General features: G+C 53.4%; 2 protein-coding genes across 5 annotated transcripts in view; one reads left to right on the forward strand and one right to left on the reverse strand.

Moving 5' to 3' along the window:
* Positions 1-12,046, forward strand: part of B4GALNT3 (beta-1,4-N-acetyl-galactosaminyltransferase 3) — a 91,873-nt gene extending 79,827 nt beyond the window's left edge. The window contains exons 13-20 of the mRNA XM_037514588.2: positions 143-204; positions 841-1,636; positions 4,444-4,763; positions 5,426-5,579; positions 5,791-5,863; positions 6,255-6,408; positions 7,218-7,344; positions 9,953-12,046. Coding sequence (XP_037370485.1) covers positions 143-204; positions 841-1,636; positions 4,444-4,763; positions 5,426-5,579; positions 5,791-5,863; positions 6,255-6,408; positions 7,218-7,344; positions 9,953-10,061 — 1,795 coding nt within the window. The 3' untranslated portion in view covers positions 10,062-12,046. The remainder of the gene's footprint in view (positions 1-142; positions 205-840; positions 1,637-4,443; positions 4,764-5,425; positions 5,580-5,790; positions 5,864-6,254; positions 6,409-7,217; positions 7,345-9,952) is intronic.
* Positions 12,047-12,915: 869 nt separating this feature from the next.
* The window catches only part of NINJ2 (ninjurin 2), a 72,221-nt gene continuing 67,291 nt past the window's right edge, over positions 12,916-17,845 (reverse strand). For 3 of the 4 annotated variants that reach the window (XM_054696557.1, XM_037514590.2, XM_037514589.2), the window contains exons 2-3: positions 14,382-14,613; positions 13,722-13,908 (exon numbers count right to left, since the gene is read on the reverse strand). In XM_054696557.1, the coding sequence (XP_054552532.1) occupies positions 13,742-13,908; positions 14,382-14,613 (399 nt within the window). In that variant the 3' untranslated portion in view covers positions 13,722-13,741. Of the gene's footprint in view, positions 13,273-13,721; positions 13,909-14,381; positions 14,614-17,845 lie in introns of those variants that run through there. The other variant, XM_054696556.1, reaches the window with a different exon arrangement.

Raw genomic sequence — 17,845 nt, forward strand, 5'->3', positions numbered from 1 at the left:
CCCATGCTCCATCTCAGGCCTCCTTCCTCTCTTCACTCTGCTCTGGGGCTTGCCTCTGAGCTGCCACTGGGGCTTCCAGTAGAGCCTCATGCATCAGGCTGCAGGGCACCGCATGCCAGTGTCCCCTCCCTTCCTCCCGCAGGTTCGGCTTTCAGGAGTACATCAAGATTGATCAGCCGGAGAAGCAGGGGCCAGAGCAGCCAGGTACAGAGCGACAGCTGAGGCTTCCAGGTCAGGTTGGGAGGGGTGAATGTGGTCTGTTGCTAGGGGTCGTTCAGACCATGCCTGCCTGCTCCCAAAGAGTTTAAAATCCAAACCACATAGCCACTCACCTACAAGCCCCCACCCCGCCCCCACACCCCTTCAATCAGGCGGTGAGAGCAATACTCTCTGCATTTCCCTGTCAAGGCACATGTAGAAAACACTTGTACCCGCATGCTGGGGTCTGTCAGAGAAGTTGCTGGGACTGCTGGAGGCCATCTCTGCCTGTGGCACATCCTTCAGGAATTTCTGCTATAGAGAAGCACTGTCTTCCTGTGGCCTTTTTTCTTAAGGAATTAGGGTGTAAGTGGGGCCATTAGTTGGATACTTACGTGAACCAGGCACCTGCCAGGTGCCTTATGTCACCCAATCTTCACAACAACCTGATGGAAGGTGAAGAACTTGGGGCTAGTTGAGTCGCTTGCCCAGGTTACACGATAAGTAAGTCCAATAAATAAGGGTGCAGCTCCAGTCTGACACCCCTTGGTGCATCTCTCAGAGGCTCCTCAGCTATTGCGTATGACTTGTTGGGGAAAAATTGAAAACCCTGATGTGAGGAATGGTTGTTATTCATAACAGGTTTTGAGGAAGTCCTTCTAGAAGAATCCCAGTATGGAGAAGCAGCAGATGAGACCCCTGTCTCTGATGACCAAAACTTCAGGATGCCAGAAGGAAAGCACATGCCCCCCTCCCCTCCTGGGCAGGATGTCACTGACTACCGCCTGCAAAGCCTGAGGAAACTGCTGGCTCAGTCCCAGGAGAGTCTGCGGGTGCCCCTTTCTAAGCACAACTCGACAGCTCCCTCCCCAGTGAGAACCAGCCGCATCCCAGCCCACCAGCCGGAGAATAGGGAGAGAAAGCCCAGCCCCGAGCCCAGCCCAGAGCCACCTCATTCTGACAAGTCACCCACTGGGCACGTGGCAGGGAAACTGCCTCAAATGAAGAAGCTCAGGCCCACTGGTGACAACCCCAGGAAGATGCTAGGACAGTCCCAGTGGCTGAATCAAGTCGAGTCATACATTGCAGAGCAGAGAAGGGGTGACAGGATGGAGCCTCTGCTCCCTAGGAAGGGTTGGCAGGGGGAGGAGGAGGTGGTAACAGCCATAGCGCAGGAAGGACAGGTGGAGGGAGAGGAAGACGGGGAGGAAGAGGAAGAGGAAGAGGATGTGAGTGAGGTGTTCGAATATGTGCCCATGTTTGACCCCGTGGTAAACTGGGACCAGACCTTCAGTGCCCAGAACCTGGACTTCCAAGCCTTGCGGACAGACTGGATCGATCTGAATTGTAACACATCTGGCAACCTGCTGCTTCCAGAGCAGGAGGCCCTGGAGGTCACCCGGGTCTTCTTGAAGAAGCTCAACCAGAAGAGCCGGGGGTAAGGTAAAGGGCTCTCCTGCGGCCTGGGGCTGGGCAGGGACCTGGGGGTGGGAGCAGGTTCACCTGCTGCAGGCTTCCAGCGGAGACAAGTGCTGGGGGTCCTGGCCTGCAGGTGACCCGGACAGTCAGGTCTTTATTCCACTGTCAGGTCCAACTCCTGGTGCCTGGCCCAGGCATTGGGAAGGCTTGATAGATGTGGTTCCCTCTCTCAGGGAAGGAGCAGATACAGAGACAGAGCAGGCAAAGTTGAGGCTAAAACACCTCATTAAGACCCAGATGTGGGCGTCCGCTGGTGGCGCAGCGGTTGAGCGCTGGGCTGCGAAGCTGCCCACAGCCTCTGCAGCGCCGGTTCGATCCCCAGCTGCTGGCAAGGGTCCCAATAAATAAATAAATCCTAAAAAAAAAAAAAAAAAAAAAAAAAACAAACCCAGATGTGGGGCCTCGCTGGTGGCACAAGGGGTTCAGATGCAGCCTATGAAGCTATCCACAGCTACTGCAGCAGGAGTTCACTCTCCGGCCAGGAAGCTACCCACATGGCACAGCAGACCTCTCCTATCTCGCCTGCTGCCCCCTCAGCAGTGTATTTTAGTCAGTCTGCCTGTTCTGCTCCCCGCTCTGTCTCTGGTGAATACTCTCACCCCCCATACCTGTACCCCAGTTCTTGTATGCATAAATAAATAAATCTTTAAGAAAAAAAAAAGACCAGATGTGGCTGGAAGGACTAGGGCATAAGATATGACTTCAGTTCTTTGCCTTCATTCATTCAATCAGCTTTTTTTTGGATTGCAATAAAATTCCCCTAGCATTCAATTCACCATTTTAGAGTACAATTCAGTGACTTTTAAGTATATTCAGAATGTTGCATGACCATCATCACTCTCTGATTCCAGAACATTCTCATCACTTTAAAAAGAAACCCTGTACCTGATAGTTGTCACTTCCAACTCCTCCCAGTCTCTGCAGCCATTACTCTCCCTATACGTTTACCTCTTCTAGACATTTTGTGCACATGGAATTATATAATATGTGACCTTTTATGCCTGACTTATTTCACTTACCAAATAATTTCAAGTACAGTCATGTGAAGCCAATGTAGAATGTACTGAGTGCTTCATTCCTTTGAGTTGCTGCATAATCTCCTTTGTATAGATGTACCACATTTTGTATATCCATTCATTAGCTGATTCACATGTGGCATTTGGCTATTTTGACTACAGTGCTGCTAGGAACACATGGTACAAGTTGTTTTTTTTTTTTTTTTTTAAAGGTGCCTAAACAAAAAGACTTTAGTACTGTAGAAATATACCAGTGTGGGAGTTTTTGGCACAAAAGCTTGAAAATGCCATCACAAACACTGCGTGGGACCAAAGGTGCTGGCAAAAGTGCACCCTCTGCAAGCCTCAGCACTCAGAAAGGGTTCTTGGGCCAGCAGAGAGTCCAGTGCAACGTTAACTTTGTAGAGTTGAGAAAATGAAGATCCTGTGGGGGGTTGGGGTGATAATTTCTTCAAATAGGAGAGCACATAAGTCAGCTCCACTGAGCACCCTGGGGTGGTAACTGAGGCCCAGGGAGTGGGCCTGCCATGTGGTAGGTCAGTAGGATCTGTAGCAATAAGATTTGTGAGAACCCTTGGCAGGTTCCACATGCTTCCCACAACTTAAGCTCACAGAGAACTCTAGAAATACCAGGCTCAACTCAGGCAGATGGCCCCTACGAGGTTTCATCTGCCTCTTAATACTAATTCAGGTGAGACCCAGTCCCTGTGTCTCTAAGGCCTTTGTCCAGTGTGAACTCTTCAGTATCAGGTGGGTGGCTTTTGTGTCTAAAGGGTTTTCCCTATTCACAGCATGCACATGAGTACTCCTATGTCGAAGGAGGCCGGAGCTCTGACTAAAAGACTTCCCACACTCACTGCACTCGTAAGGCCTCACTCCTGTGTGAAACATCCGGTGTTGAATGAGGCTGGAACTGTGTCCGAAAGAGTCCCACATTCAGCACAACACATGTGTACAAGTTTTTGTGTGAATAGCTATGCAGTTCCTTTGGGGGTATACCTGCGATTGCTGGGTCACATGGAGATTATGTTTAACATTTTGAGGAATTTACCAATTTCTTCTTCAATTTGACACCCTTGTATTTTCCTTAAAAAAAAAAAACAAACCAACAACATCCTAATGGGTGTGAAATTGCATCACACTGTGGTTTTGATTTGCATTTCCCTAGTGATTAATGATGTTTAGCCAACCAGTCCACATTAATAATCCAGTGTGGCTTATGCCCAGTGTATTGAGCAGAGCATTTTATTAGTGAGGGCCAGTTTCTGAATGGAAGTCACCTTTCATCACTTAGGCCCTTGGGTCTAGAAAAGACTTGCGTTATCATCCCAGCTCAACAGGTGCATTTTTTTTTTTTAAAGATTTTATTTTTGCATAGAAGAACTGGGGTACAGGGCAGAGTTCTGGGGTGGGGGAGTGAGAGGATTCCCAGAGACAGAGTGGGGAGCAGAACAGGCAGATCTACTGAAATACACTGCTGAGGAGATGTCTGCTGTGCCATGTGGGTCAGCTCCCTGGCCGGGGATCGAACCCAGACTATTGGGGTCGGCCTTCACAGTGGTAGCCCTGAGATTTAACCCCTAGGGCACCAGGGAGGCCATCAATAGGTGCATTTCAAAGACTGGGCAGGGTAAGCATCTGATGCAGTGGCAGAGCTAGGACAACTGTGTCTCCTGCAGGCCTGGACCGCACCTGGCTTCCCCATAGTGTGGGAAAGAATAACTCAAGCCCCCTGCCCTTTCTGCCTTAGGAGGTACCAGCTGCAGCGCATTGTGAATGTGGAGAAGCGTCAGGACCAGCTCCACGGGGGTCGCTACCTTCTGGAACTTGAGCTGCTGGAACAAGGCAAGCGCCTGGTGCGGCTCTCTGAGTACGTGTCCACGCGAGGCTGGCAGGGCATCGATTCAGCTGCTGGAGAAGAGAAGGAGGCCCGGAACCTGCAGGGTCTGCTTTGGGATACACGCAGGCGGCGGAGACACGTCCTGAGTGTCCGGAGCCCAGAGCCCAAGCTGTGCTGGCCCCAGGGCTTCTCCTGGAATCACCGAGCCGTGGTCCACTTCATTGTGCCTGGTGAGCCCCACACCCATCCTGGGCAGAGCAAGGGTCTTGCCCTTCCTCCCGAGCACCCAGGTTTCTGTTCACTGATTCGGTCTCACAGAGAGAGGCCGCCATGCAGGGGAGACACTGGGGCTCACAAAGAGTCCCGGGTCTGAGGTTCAGCAGGTAGTAGCGTTGGTGCTGGAACAGAGGCTGACCTGTCGGCCTGTTGACCAGGCCGTGTTGAGCCAGGTTTCAGGGGCTATGATCTTCAACTGGTGGGTCTACTGGGAGTTACAACTAGTCTGGGGAAATAAGACAGGAGGGTTAGCTGGTTGGTGTCATGAGAAATGGGAGCATGTAACAGACTGGACTGTCATGGTGGGGCAGGAATGGAAGTAAAGGGTCATAACCAGGGTTTGAGGGTCAGCCAGAGATTACTAAGGACAAGCCAGCCCAAGGCTGTCCCCACCCCCCCCCACTCCGCCCTGGGCCCTGCAGGGAGCGTGTGCTGCTGGGTGTTGAGGCCCCTTTAACTGCTGAGCTCTCCCTGCTGTACTGCACCGTGGTGGTTTCCCGTAGTTACCTTCTCCCCCAAGCAGCGGTCTGATGGGACTTGCCCAGAAACCAGGAATGGAGAGGCCCATCTTTGCCCCACCTCTGCTTCTTTCTCCCTGTTTGCCCCTCCCGGGTAGTAAAGAACCAGGCGCGGTGGGTACAACAGTTCATCAGAGACATGGAGAAGCTGTTCCAGGCCACCGGAGACCCGCACTTCAATGTCATCATCACTGACTACAGCAGTGAGGACATGGCCGTTGAGATGGCCCTGAAGGGGTCCAAGCTGAGAAGGTGAGGAGACCCAGCCTGGGCCAACTCCTTCCTAAATTCTAAGACCTGCTGGGATGGGGGCAGAACCAGGTGCTCCCCACCAACCCCCAACTCACCTGCCATTATCCCACCCCAGAAGCACTTGTCATCTCTGCTCTGCCTGCTAACTTCCTCCAGGGGACCCCCATAGCCGGTGCCAGGACTCAGCCCCTCTTTTCTCCTCTCCCTGCAGCTACCAGTACCTGAAGCTAAGCGGAAACTTCGAGCGCTCGGCTGGACTTCAGGCTGGCATAGACCTGGTGAAGGTAAATGGGCTGGGTGGGGCTTGTGGGGCGTGATTAGAGACTGGCTAGAGGGAGAGAGACCTTTGGGATGTGTAAGGCGCTCAGCTCCTCAGGGAGGAAGGGAATGGGGATTGGAGGGAGCGTGGGAGGCTGGTCTCTGCTAGGCTGCAGGGCCAACACCTGGGTGGGGCTAAGCAGATGACAGTGGAGCATTTATCCAGAGTCCCAGAGTCCACTGAGAAGGGGGGAGGGAGTCAGAATTCACTGATCATGAAAACTGTGCTCTGGTGCCCAGCAGTGTGGGAACCTGCCCAGCTGTCTGGATCATTCAGGTGGGAGGGAAGCTGAGGGTTGTGCTGGCCCTCCTAGCTCTGCCTGCAGGCTCTGCTGACACTTCCACGTCTGTCCCCAGGACCCACACAGCATCATCTTCCTCTGTGACCTCCACATCCACTTCCCAGATGGAGTCATCGATACCATCCGGAAGCACTGTGTGGAGGGCAAGATGGCCTTTGCCCCCATGGTCATGAGGCTGCACTGCGGGGCCACGCCCCAGTGGCCTGAGGGTGAGTCTGGCCCTGGGCTAGGGAGGCTGGGAAGGACCTCTCTGGCCTTGGTTTTTAACTCAAGAGCTGGAAACACTCAGGTCTATAAAGGCAGAGCCCGTTCCTCCCCTGCACCCCTGCTGCCCCACAGCCTCTGCTTACCTGGACAGTGCACTGAGGACTGTGCTGAGGGTTGTGCTGCAAAGGCCGGCTCTGGCCGCATCTTCCCCTCATTCATTCATCACACGTTCACTGTGTGCCCACTGCCCCGTGAAGCCTTGGTCAGAGGCCTGCCTTGGTCAGAGCCTCCTGTAGGACTGTCACCAGCCCGTGGTCACTCCCTGGCAGGACTGCTGCTTTCACTGGACCCTGAACTTTAACTCAAGGAGCTGCCTCTCAAAACAGGTCAACAGAGGAGACCACTTTCCGCCTTAGCCAACCCATCCTTTTTTATTTATTTATTTTTAAAGATTTATTTTTTTATTTATACAAGCACTGGGTACAGTCAGAAATGTGGGAGGGTGAGAGAATTCACCAGAGCCAGAGCGGGGAGCAGAGCAGGCAGAAGGACCGAAGTACACTGCTGAGGGGAGCAGCGGGCGGCAGGAGAGGTCTGCGCACCATGTGGGACCCTTGCTGGAGCTGGGGATCGAACCAGCGCTACAGAGGCTGGGGGCAGCTTCTCAGCCCAGCGCTCAACCACTGCGCCACGAGGGGAGGCCCGACCCATCCATCCTTTTTTAGAAGACCCTGGAAGGCACACCTGAAGGCTTTATTCCTTCCTCCTGGCCTCTGGCTCATCTCACCGGTAGCTTCTTGTCTGTCCGCAGGCTACTGGGAGGTAAATGGATTTGGACTGCTTGGCATCTACAAGTCAGACCTGGACCGGATTGGGGGCATGAACACCAAGGAATTCCGAGACCGCTGGGGCGGGGAAGACTGGGAGCTGCTGGACAGGTGACTGGGAAGGGGGACATTTGAGCCATTTGCTGGAATTCCATCCCGTCAGGTGTCTGGGCAGAGAACAGAGCTCAATCAGCCTGGGCCTGGTCCTTCTAGACTGCGTAGTCCTGCATACAGGTAATGAACACCCACCGCGGAGGAAGCTCAGCCACTTACTGGGGAGTCAGATGACTTAATTTCGCTGAGACTCAGTTTCCAGATCAGTCGAGGAGATGCTACTGCCTCTGTCTGTGTCACAGGACTGCCATGGAAATGAAAGTGCCTGGTAAACTGTCAGGGGAAAAGCAAAAACTGTTGCGCTGTATAAATGCAAATGACAGTGTTCGTGGCACCGAGCAAGGCGCTAGGGGAAAATTTGACTACATCCACCCACACTGGATGGTAGCTCGCTTCCCCTCCACAGCTGCCTGGGAGTGACGCTGTGGGAATAGAGAGGAGAGACACAGGCATGGAATCAGGAAAGATTGTGGGGCCAGCAAAAGACAGTTGCATTATTAAAGGGCAATAAGGTATCCAGGCGGTCCTGGGAGGTTCTGGAAACTAGGGAGATGGGAGTTTGGGGCAGGAGGAAATGTCAGAGAAGGACAACATGGTGCCAGCTGCCAGCTTGGCCAGTGGGCAGGGAAAGGCTGTGGGGGTGTTAGTAGGGAGCAAGGCTGGGCAGGACACGAGTTGTGGGGAGTGCAGGTGTGGTTGGTGAGGAGGTAGAGGCTGCCTTAGTCGGGTTCCTTTAAGAAATGCAAGGCCAAGAGAAGGGGATGGAAAAAGGATGATGCTTGAGATTGGAGCTTAAGGGGTGAGGTCAAAGGAAGGGGAAATCTAAGAAAGAAAAGGTATAATTGCTGGCACTGTGTCCAGAGGAGGTGGACAGGGCCAGGAGTACCCAGCGAGTGGGGACCTTGGCAAGGAAGAGACGCACCTGTTGCTGAGGAACAGGGCAACCCGGGGCCACCAGTCATTAGGAGTCTGTAAGCGGCAGGTGATTTATACCCATCACCTTGTTTATTCCTCCCCCAAACTCTGTGAGGTGTCATTGTCTGCATTTTCTAGATGGGAAAAATGAGTCTTGAGGAAAAGTTAGTAACTTGGCCCCAAACGTCACAGCTAGTGAGTGTCAGGCTTAAAAACCAGATCTATGGATATTTTTTCCTGGGAGGAGTTCCTATTAGATAACCCAGCTCTCCTAAACCGAGGGTAGTGGCAGGAAGGCACAGAGCAGGTTCTCTGAGATCCGGGCAGATGGGTAAAGGAGAGTCCTGGAGCCCTCGGTGGCTTTTCAGGCTTTCATTGAGCTTTTTACATGTAGTGCAGCACCCAGGTACACGGCAGGCAGGGGTACACGGCAGGCCTCCCAGCCCCCGGCGAATCTTCACTCTTTCTGGGTGCTCTGGCGTTCTCTCGTGGTCTCTGCTTCTCTGCTGGTTCTGCTTATCATCTTGTTCTTCTCGTTCTCTGCTCTCTTCTGCTGGTTCCTGGTGATGCCGCCCTTGTAAGCCCAGTCTCAGCCCAGATGTGCCCACCTATGCATGTCCAAACCCTGCTCCAGGTGCTCACCATCAGGCATGCATGCAGGACTGCAGGGGTCCATCATTAATGCTAATGGCAGGAGGGCAGAAAAGCCTGATACTTTTTTTTTTTATTTTCTTTTTATAGAGGCATGTTTTATTTATTTATTTGTTTGTTTGTTTGTTTTGTTTATACAAGCACTGGGTACAGTCAGAAGCGCGGGAGGGTGAGAGAATTCACCAGAGCCAGAGCGAGGAGCAGAACAGGCAGAAGGACCGAAGTACACTGCTGAGGGGAGCAGCGGGCGGCAGGAGAGGTCTGCGCGCCATGCGGGACCCTCCTCCGGTGGCCGGGGAGCAGCCGGGGATCGAACTGGCGCTGCAGAGGCTGCGGGCGCGCTCAACCGCTGCGCCACCGGGGAGGCCCATGCCTGATACTTTTTTCCTTAGCCTACACCTAGATCAAGTGGACCCCGAGCTCATGGAGGGCTGGCCCAGTGGTTCCCTCCACCCATGGTCTTCATGCCAGGCCAGGACTCCAGCTCAGTTCTTAACCGTCCTGCCTTCTCTGACACCCAACAAGAAAGAAACTGCACAAATTCCAGTGACTTCTACCCTGCCAGAAGTACAGGTCTCCCTGTGAGAGGGACTCCCGGGGGCTGTACATATAGAATGGGCCGGGGTAGGCTGGGCACCAGGTCCGCTCAGCCTGTGCCTCCATCAAGACTGCAATGAGCCCCTGCAGGCTGAGCTCCAGCTGTTGGGTGTTTGGTGTGTGGAGCTATGCTGAGCACTAGCTTCCATCATCTCTGGTTTTACCATCTTGCCTGTAGCTATTCATCTTTATCCTCTTTCTAGAGATTAGCCAGCTGATGCTCTGAAAGACGAGGCTTACCCAGTGTGGAGCTGGGACTCAGACTCGGGCTGTCTGGCTCCAAAGCCCACACTGCGCCATACCCCGCCTTCCCTGCCTGGAGTGAAAGCAAGATGGGGTTGCAGGGACAGGGCTGACACAGATGTGGTGGGTGGATTCCTCAGGGGCCTCGCCCCAGGGGCCTCTTGTATTTCTGTTGCTTATCCTGCCCCTCCCGCTTCAGGATCCTCCAAGCCGGCCTGGAAGTGGAACGTCTGTCCCTCAGGAATTTCTTCCATCACTTCCATTCCAAAAGGGGCATGTGGAACCGCCGCCAGATGAAGACGCTGTGATGCTGGGGCGTGGCCCACTGGACCGACCACTTCCTGCTCCTGGACGTGCAGCTGCTCTCAGTGGCCCTGCTCATTTCTGGAGGAGGAGAGGGAAGGAGAGCAGAAGCCAGGCTGGGCCCCAAGGCTCAGAGATTCACCCTTACTCCACCGGGAGCTGTTGCCTCATGGAGCCCTCTCTCCGCCCCTGGGCCTCCGAGGGAGAACTCCAGGAGGGCCTCGAGGGGCCACTCACGCACAGTTGACAGAGATGGGACGCTCCCGGGAAGGGCAGCGTAGCGCAGTGAGGTCCAGGAAGGAAAGGCCTGCTTGCGCGACCCCATCCTTTTCCGTGAAGGTGCATTCTGCTATCCACCCAGTGCCTTCCACAGGGAGCAGACACCAGGAACTGGAAGCCTTGATTGGACATACTTTATTGGGGTTTTTATTTTTTTAACAGAAATCCAAAACTGTAAGTGTCCAGACCCAGCATTGACTGTGAGAGGGGATGCATTTAGTGGGTGTCCCCACTAGCATACCTCAGACCCACTCCTGTATAGAGGTGTGCCCCCCGCCAATCTGGCAGCTGATTTCTATCCAGACAGGCTGGCCCCATGTGGAACAGTCCCAGATCTACCCCAGGCTGTGCCTTCCAGTGACACATCTCTCCTGGGTAGCCACTCAACAGCTGGCCACCGTTTAGGGCATTAACCTTACCCTCAGGCTGTGCTCACTCGAGACCAGGAGCACAGAGCTGGCATGTTCCGGGTGCCACAGGGGGGTTGGGAGACAGGGAATGGTGGGCAGTGGGCACGTTGTCCCCAGTGTTTGGCAGCTAGGACGAACAGAACAGAGAAGGAGGAGGAGGCCAGGAAGAGAAGCCCCTCCGCCTGCCCAGTTCCTCTGTAAGCTGAGGCCTGGGGAGAAGGAGAAGGAGAGAGGAAAGACATGTGGACCTGAGTCACAGCTCAGATAAGTAAAGGGGATGGGGTCCAGTAGGAAGGACGAAGAGGGGAGTGGGGAACTTGAGACCTCGCAGCCTGGCTTCCCCAGAGACTTGCCAGCCTCCCAGCCTTGACTGGAAGAATGGGTGTGGGTGACACAGGGGCCAGGGTCAGAAGAGGGTAGGTTTGGGGAGGTGAGGGCATTGCTGCGATACATCTCTCAAGTGGAAGGGGATTGGGGCGGGAGGAACTGAAAAGTGAAGCCATTTCAGGGAACACAGCCCTTGGCCTCTAGACTACGGCCACACTCCATCACCTGGTGATCATGTACTTATCTTGCACTAATAACCTCCAGGTGCCTTTGTGGTTGGGGATTTTTCTATTTTTGCTGCTGCCTCTGCTGCTGCTGCTGCTGAGTTCACTTATGGTGCATTGGACACTGGGTCTTGGCTGCCAGTGTCTGATTAGGGAGGTGAGCACAGGGCCCCCTGCTGAGGCAGGGCTTGAGGAGGGGGGTGCAGCAGGGCCCAGGAGGCCAATCCGTTGAGCCCACGCTCCATGCTGTAGCAGAGTCCAGTCGGCTTTTGGAGCTGCAGGGTCTACCTGGGGGCCCGCATTCACCATGATCATAAGCTTCACATATGGGAGAATCATCTATTGAGAACCTTCTGGGGGTTGGGGAGAAACCCTACTTTCCCTAAGAAATCAGGAAGGACAAAGACTTTTCAGTGGACAGCTTGTAGCTTACAGATGCTACATCACTGTCCCTGGGTTTCTGGTCCCTGCTCAGGCACCCTGCCTCTGAGAAAGGGTTGGGATGGGGATGGGGGGCCTGCCTTGACTGGCAGGGTAAAGAAGAAATCAGGTTTTTTTCTGGGGCCACTGTCACTCTTGGGCATCACGCCTGCAGGCCTGAGCCAGCCGGAGCAGCCCTCTTGCTTCTCCTGTAAGCCAGAACCAGCCAGCCTGCCCTGCCCTGCAGCCCCTGTCCTAGCCAGTGCCTTTTGTTTGATGTCTGTTATCTCCACACCATCTGCCTTAGGGGTAGGCCTGGCAAGTCCCTACTCTGTGGGGAAATGTCTTGGGTGGGGGGAGGGTGGGGGAGGTGGTAAATACAGCATCTTCTTAGAAAGCAGCATGGCTCTGTGTTTTCCTGTAGCCTGCCTATGGGGGGAGGGTTGGTTGCGGGGACCAAGGTTCGTCTCCCCACCGTGGGGCCTTTGGTGGACATGCCCGGGATCTTCTCACACCATCTCTATGCTCTACCACTAGTGTGGCACCTGCTGCGTGAGAGACAACCTTCTCCCATGCGGTTTATTCAGGAAAGGGCTGTTTCTGCCTGAGGAAGGCACCGGCTGATGGAGCATTCTTTGTTGGGCAGATTGCTGCCTTCAGTTAAGAAAGACTGGTGGACCCCTGGTGAAGAAGGCTAGATATGACAGGGGAACGGTTTGGTGAGCATGGGGAAGATCCAAGGTGTGGCTTGTGCTAATATAGCAGACAGTCTCATTTCTGTTTTAGCTGCTTTACAGGTACAGATTTACCCTGCTGGTTATATTTGGCCTAGGCAAAGACCAACATTACTTTGTATTCCTTGGACATGTGCCTAAGAGAAGGCGCTAATGCAAAAGCAAGACTAAGTTTATAGGAGTTTCTCAAAAAGAATTGTGCGTGCATGCTTCAGTTCAGTCAATGGCCTGCTATTGTAGCAGATGGTCATTAGCTCCAGGCCTGACTCAGAGAGGCCCCAGAGGAGAGGGAGTGATTTAAAAGCCTTTTCTCCCTCCAGGCTTGGTGTGTGCTCCTTTGCACCCTTTCCACGACACAGTTGGAGAGGGCACCTAGAGACCAGATGGCATTAAACTGGCATCCAGACACCAAGCTGGACGCTTGAGGCTTCACAACTGAGACATAAAGACTGACTCATGGTGGATTTGCAGAAACCTTTATAGACAGAAATCATTCCATCTTACAGAAAGGGGATACTGGTCTGGAGCACAGGGTGTGGATGGGGAGGGAGTCACAGCCTTCTGGGGGCCATACTGGGCCTTGGGTGGACATGCCTCAGGTGCTAATGCTCCCAAGAGGAAAGGTTGGCAGTACCCCCAAACTCCAGACCAAGATGGAACTCACTGAGCCAAGGGAGCCATCATATTCACTGAGGTGCTGTGGGTAGGGAGCATGGGCATCTACGCTGCCCTCTTAGGAAATCTCCCGGGGAGCCGTGGAAAGTGCCCATCAGCCTGGCAGGTCAGGGAGGAAAGAGGCAGAAGCAGTTCCACACCCAGTACCTGTTGGGGAAGCAGAGAGGCCATGAGGAGGGCAGGCCAGACTTGTCCCTGGCACAGATCTGATTCTGCTGGCTCAGCAGATTTCCCCCATGATTTTGTTGATGCCCTTGGTCCTTGGGCAACCATTTGAGTAGCAATGACTCCTAGACAGTTGCCAAGGAGAAATCCTACGTCTCCAACTCTCCCTTGCCAGAGAGGCAGAGCCAACCACTAATCATGTGTACAGGTAGCCACGTGACTTCCCACCCCTTCCCAGCTATAGAAAAACCAACCACAGGGCAGAAGAGGAATGAATGCCCTGTTCACAGAGCCAGGGCACTGGGGGGCTTTTTCTGAGTCCCAATCCAAGATCCAAGATCCCCTCCTGGCCCCAGATCTATAACTTTCCCCCCTTTACTTGACAAGGATCTCTTACCAAACCCCTAGAGAGTGGAGATCCATTCCCCCTCACCTGGGTCCCAGGTTGCATTCAGAGAGGATTCCTCGAGGTCCTGGCAGCGAGGAAACCTGTCTTATGTGCCCCGAAGGCCGTGATGAAGACGTTGAGGACCACGGTGATGAAGACCAAGGTGGTGGCAGCATTGTTGAGCTGGTTTAGTTGCCACTGCTTTTCAACCTCGTTAAGGTTCAGCCGTGCTGTGGAGAGATGGGGAGTGGGAGGTAAGGGTCAAGATGGGCCACGGGAGCTTGGGTCCTGGAGCATCCCGACAGTCCCTCAAGGGTAGAAGACCTGGCACCTCAGAGATGGCATGGTAGAAGTAAGGGAGGTGGGAGTCATGGACAGACATGCCTTTGGCCCTCACTGAGTATATGTGAGGGGAGGGCACCCACATGGCACTTAATAGAAACAGAATTTGGGTCATCCAAGAGCGCAGATGACAAGGCTGTACGGAACTGTGCCAAGTTCGCTAAGGACAGTCCTTCAGCGGGTATTGTGGGGCTGCTCTGTGGGGCCCCTGAAACAAGGCGGTATCATGGGGAATGCAGAGAGCCCAGGTCAGCGTTCAGTGTGAGGTGGGCACGCGCACATGGAGGTGTTGCTGGGAGGCACTGCAGGCTTTTCTTCCACTGTGGGACCTGGAGGCTCGCTCCAGGCCTGGGCTTCTCACCAATGGCCACCAGGAGGATTCCAATGACCACCTGCAGGAGCAGGGAGATGCTGATGAGCGTGACGAGGGCGGTGTAGTAGTGAGAGGATGGGCCTTGCTCCAGCACTGCTTTCAGCCTTGTGGCGTTGGACATGAAGAGAGCCACGTCCAGCATGCTCTCTGCCACGCTCTTCTTGGTGGCATAGTGGTTCAGATTGATGGGCTGGTTCCTCCTGGAGGTGGGACTTCCGGGCTGGAAGGTAGAAGCACAGGCTTCATTGGAGGCTCCAGTAGGGAAGCGGTTAAGAAACAGCAAAGAGAGGTTGTAAAGCTTTCCCCTAACCAGGTGGGAAAACTAGGGCAAGAAGCATCCTTTTCAGTTTTAAGGCCTGAAAAAATAAAGAACTAGACTAGAAAACTCTTAAGGACCTTTGAACTCGGGAATGATGTTATGTTGTCGTTTGTACTTCGTGAAGGGCAGACTTCCCTTGCACCCTCGCGTTCCAAATATGAGAAGGGAGGAGGAGTCTGAGTTGTCCATTTTATTTGAGATTTCACCAGGGCCAGGCCTTGACTTTGGACTGCTCTCTTTTCTTCCAGGAGGAAATCATCTCAGAACACAATAGGGGGAGCTCTGAGGCTGAAGTGGAATAGGAAAAGATTCCTCTTCTTTCAGAACAACATGGCCTCAAGGGGGGTGCACAGCTTAGCAAATGAAACCTGTCCCATTTGGCCCTTGACCAGGAACACCAGCCCAGGCACATCCACTGTGTCAGACACCAGCCATCAGTACAAATTTCAGTAGGCAGTTTTGTATGTACATGGTGATACACACTAGCTAATATTCTTAATTCCACTTTTTTAAAAATTTATGGGTTTTTGTTGTTTTTTTTATAATTTTTTTAAAGATTTATTTCTTTATACAAGCACTGGGGTACAGGCCAGAGGCGCGGGAGGGTGAGAGAATTCACTAGAGACAGAGCGGGGAGCAGAACAGGCAGATGGACCAAAATACACTGCTGAGGGGAGCAGCGGGCACGATAGGAGAGGTCTGCTGCACCATGTGGGAATCTCCCTGGCTGGCCAGGAGTCGAACCCACGCTGCAGAGGCTGCGGACAGCTTCACAGCACTGCGCTCAATCTGCTGCGCCAAGGGAGAGGCCCTAATTCCACTTTTTAAATCAGTTTTGGGCTTGGTTGATTGACCTATAATTTGCATGTGATTTTATTTTGATATGTAAGTCAAAGCTCTTATCCTCAAGAAGCTACTAGCTCCAAAAGACAGACTCATGATACAGGACATATGCTGTAGGGCTCTGAGTTGGGCAAAGAAATTCAGATTGGATGCTCCTAACAATTTGCTTCACTCAAGAGAACTGGGAGCATTTTAGGGAGATTAATGTAGGAATGGTGTTGGGGGTAGATTAGCTCAGGAAGGCCCAGATGCAGGGAGATTCATTAAAAATTTATGATTTTGATTTAGGGTCAAGTGACAAGTGATTCAGCCAGTGTGGTAGTGAGAAATGAGAGAAGGGAAAGATTTGAAAGGGGTTACAGACTGAAGAGAGGGAAGCTAACTCAGCAGATCACCACAACAGGATATCTGTTGAGTGGATGGATGAATGGTTGCATGGATGGATGCATGGATGGATGGATGGATGGATGGGTGGATGGGTAGAGAGATGGACAGACAGATGCATGAGTGGAAACATGGATGGATGTGTGGATGGATGCATGAGGCAGACCTCAGAGGGTTTGCTCCTTATGTATCCTGAACTTGTCTCAGTCCAGGCGGTCTGGATGGTTAGGGCCAAGGATACCAGGGACAATACTCCACAAAGGCCCCAAAGCTACAACCTGTGGTCCTAGCCCATTTAGTAAAGGTTTGTTCTAGGTGCAAAGGATACTCATTAGGAGGTAAGGGTCTGTGCAGTGGCCCCCAGCCCTCTCCACAATCCCCAGTGCTTCCACCTGGACACAACCATGTGCTGGCGCTTCCCTGCTCCTTGATCTCTGCCCCCCACCCCAATTTTCCTCCCTGGCTGTGCCCACTGCTCCTCTCCTTACCCCTCCATATTGACAGCAGCTACAAGCTTTTACTTTCTATTCCTAAAACCCAGCTCTCAGTTCAAGATCTACTAAGCTGTGAAATCACCCTGAAAGCCCAAGGGAGACCCCTTTTCTGAAAATGCACATATTAACAGTAGAACAAACCGTAAACCCAAACCTCCAGGGATAAGTTTTGAGCACAGACCAAGTAATATGTGAGGAGGTGGGGGCAGAAGGGGTGGGTACTTGAGGACACTGATCTTCCCAAACCTCCAAAAGAAAAAAACCAACCAACCAACTCCAAACATCGCTAAGTTTTAATAGAGCCATTGGCTTTTGTTTACTTGAACTAAGAGCTATTGTTTCTTTCTTTCTTTTTTTTATTTTTAAAGGTTTCTTTATTATTATTTATGCATACAGGAGCTGGGGCACAGGCCAGAGGCATGGGGTGGGGTGTGTGTGAAAGGACTCACCAGAGACAGAGTGGGGCGCAGAACAGGCAGATGGACTGAAATGCACTGCTGAGGGGAGCAGTGGGGGAGTCAGGAGAGGTCTGCTGTGCACGTGGGTTGCTCCCTGGCCAGCTGGGGTGGGGGTGAGGTGGGAGTGGGCTTGAACTTGTGCTGCAGAGGCTGCGAACAGTTTCACAGGTTGCATCTTAACCCCTTGCGCCACCAGGGAGGAGAGCTATTGTTTCTCAGCGGATGTGGGGTTCACAGTGAGCATGGAAGGGTGCAGACCTCATGCTTTCCTCTCTCATGTAGCACCTTCTTCGATCGATATGTACCAATTCGCGACTGCCCTGCAGCTGAGAGTTGAGTTTGGCAGCGCTGGGACGCTCTGGAGGGCGCCCCTTCTGGGCTCCAGAAGGCCCCCCGATCTCCAGAGCGTCCACGTGGTGGCGTGCGGGCTCCAGAGAAGTGTCCCCAGCCCCTGGCTGCACCGGCGCTGGGCGGTGTTTCTCCCTCGAGGAATCCACTGACAGGACCGCCTTGTTGGGGAGCCGGGAGCCCTCGGAGACCCGGGCGGGGACCCCGGATCGCAAGTCAAGATCGGGCAACCTAGACCCACCGAACGTGTGTGCGATGAGAATTCAGGAATAGTCCAGAACTGAGCCGGCCCGGGGAGGGGCTCAGTCCCTGCGCCTGAGAGGCTAGCAGGACAGGTGGTTGTGAGAAAGTTGCCTTGAAGGGAGCCCCTCCTGGGAGCAACCTCTAAAAAGCAGGGAAAGCGTTTTCTTACTCCTTCTGGGCCAGTTTAGGTGTGAGTCCTGGCTGAGAGGATCTGCGCGCCCTCCCTTAGGGCCCCAGGATTCTAATGGGATGAACCCCTACCTCCTGCAGGATTTTTACCCTTTTTACACACAGCCTGGAGACCAGGAGACGCTCAGTGAGGGGTCAGGGCAAAAGGAGGGCGGCGGTGGCCGGCAGGGTGGC

The sequence above is a fragment of the Talpa occidentalis genome, unplaced genomic scaffold, assembly GCF_014898055.3.
Source record: "Talpa occidentalis isolate TD23 unplaced genomic scaffold, MPIMG_talOcc4v2.1 talOcc4.16, whole genome shotgun sequence".
Taxonomy (NCBI): Eukaryota; Metazoa; Chordata; class Mammalia; order Eulipotyphla; family Talpidae; genus Talpa; species Talpa occidentalis.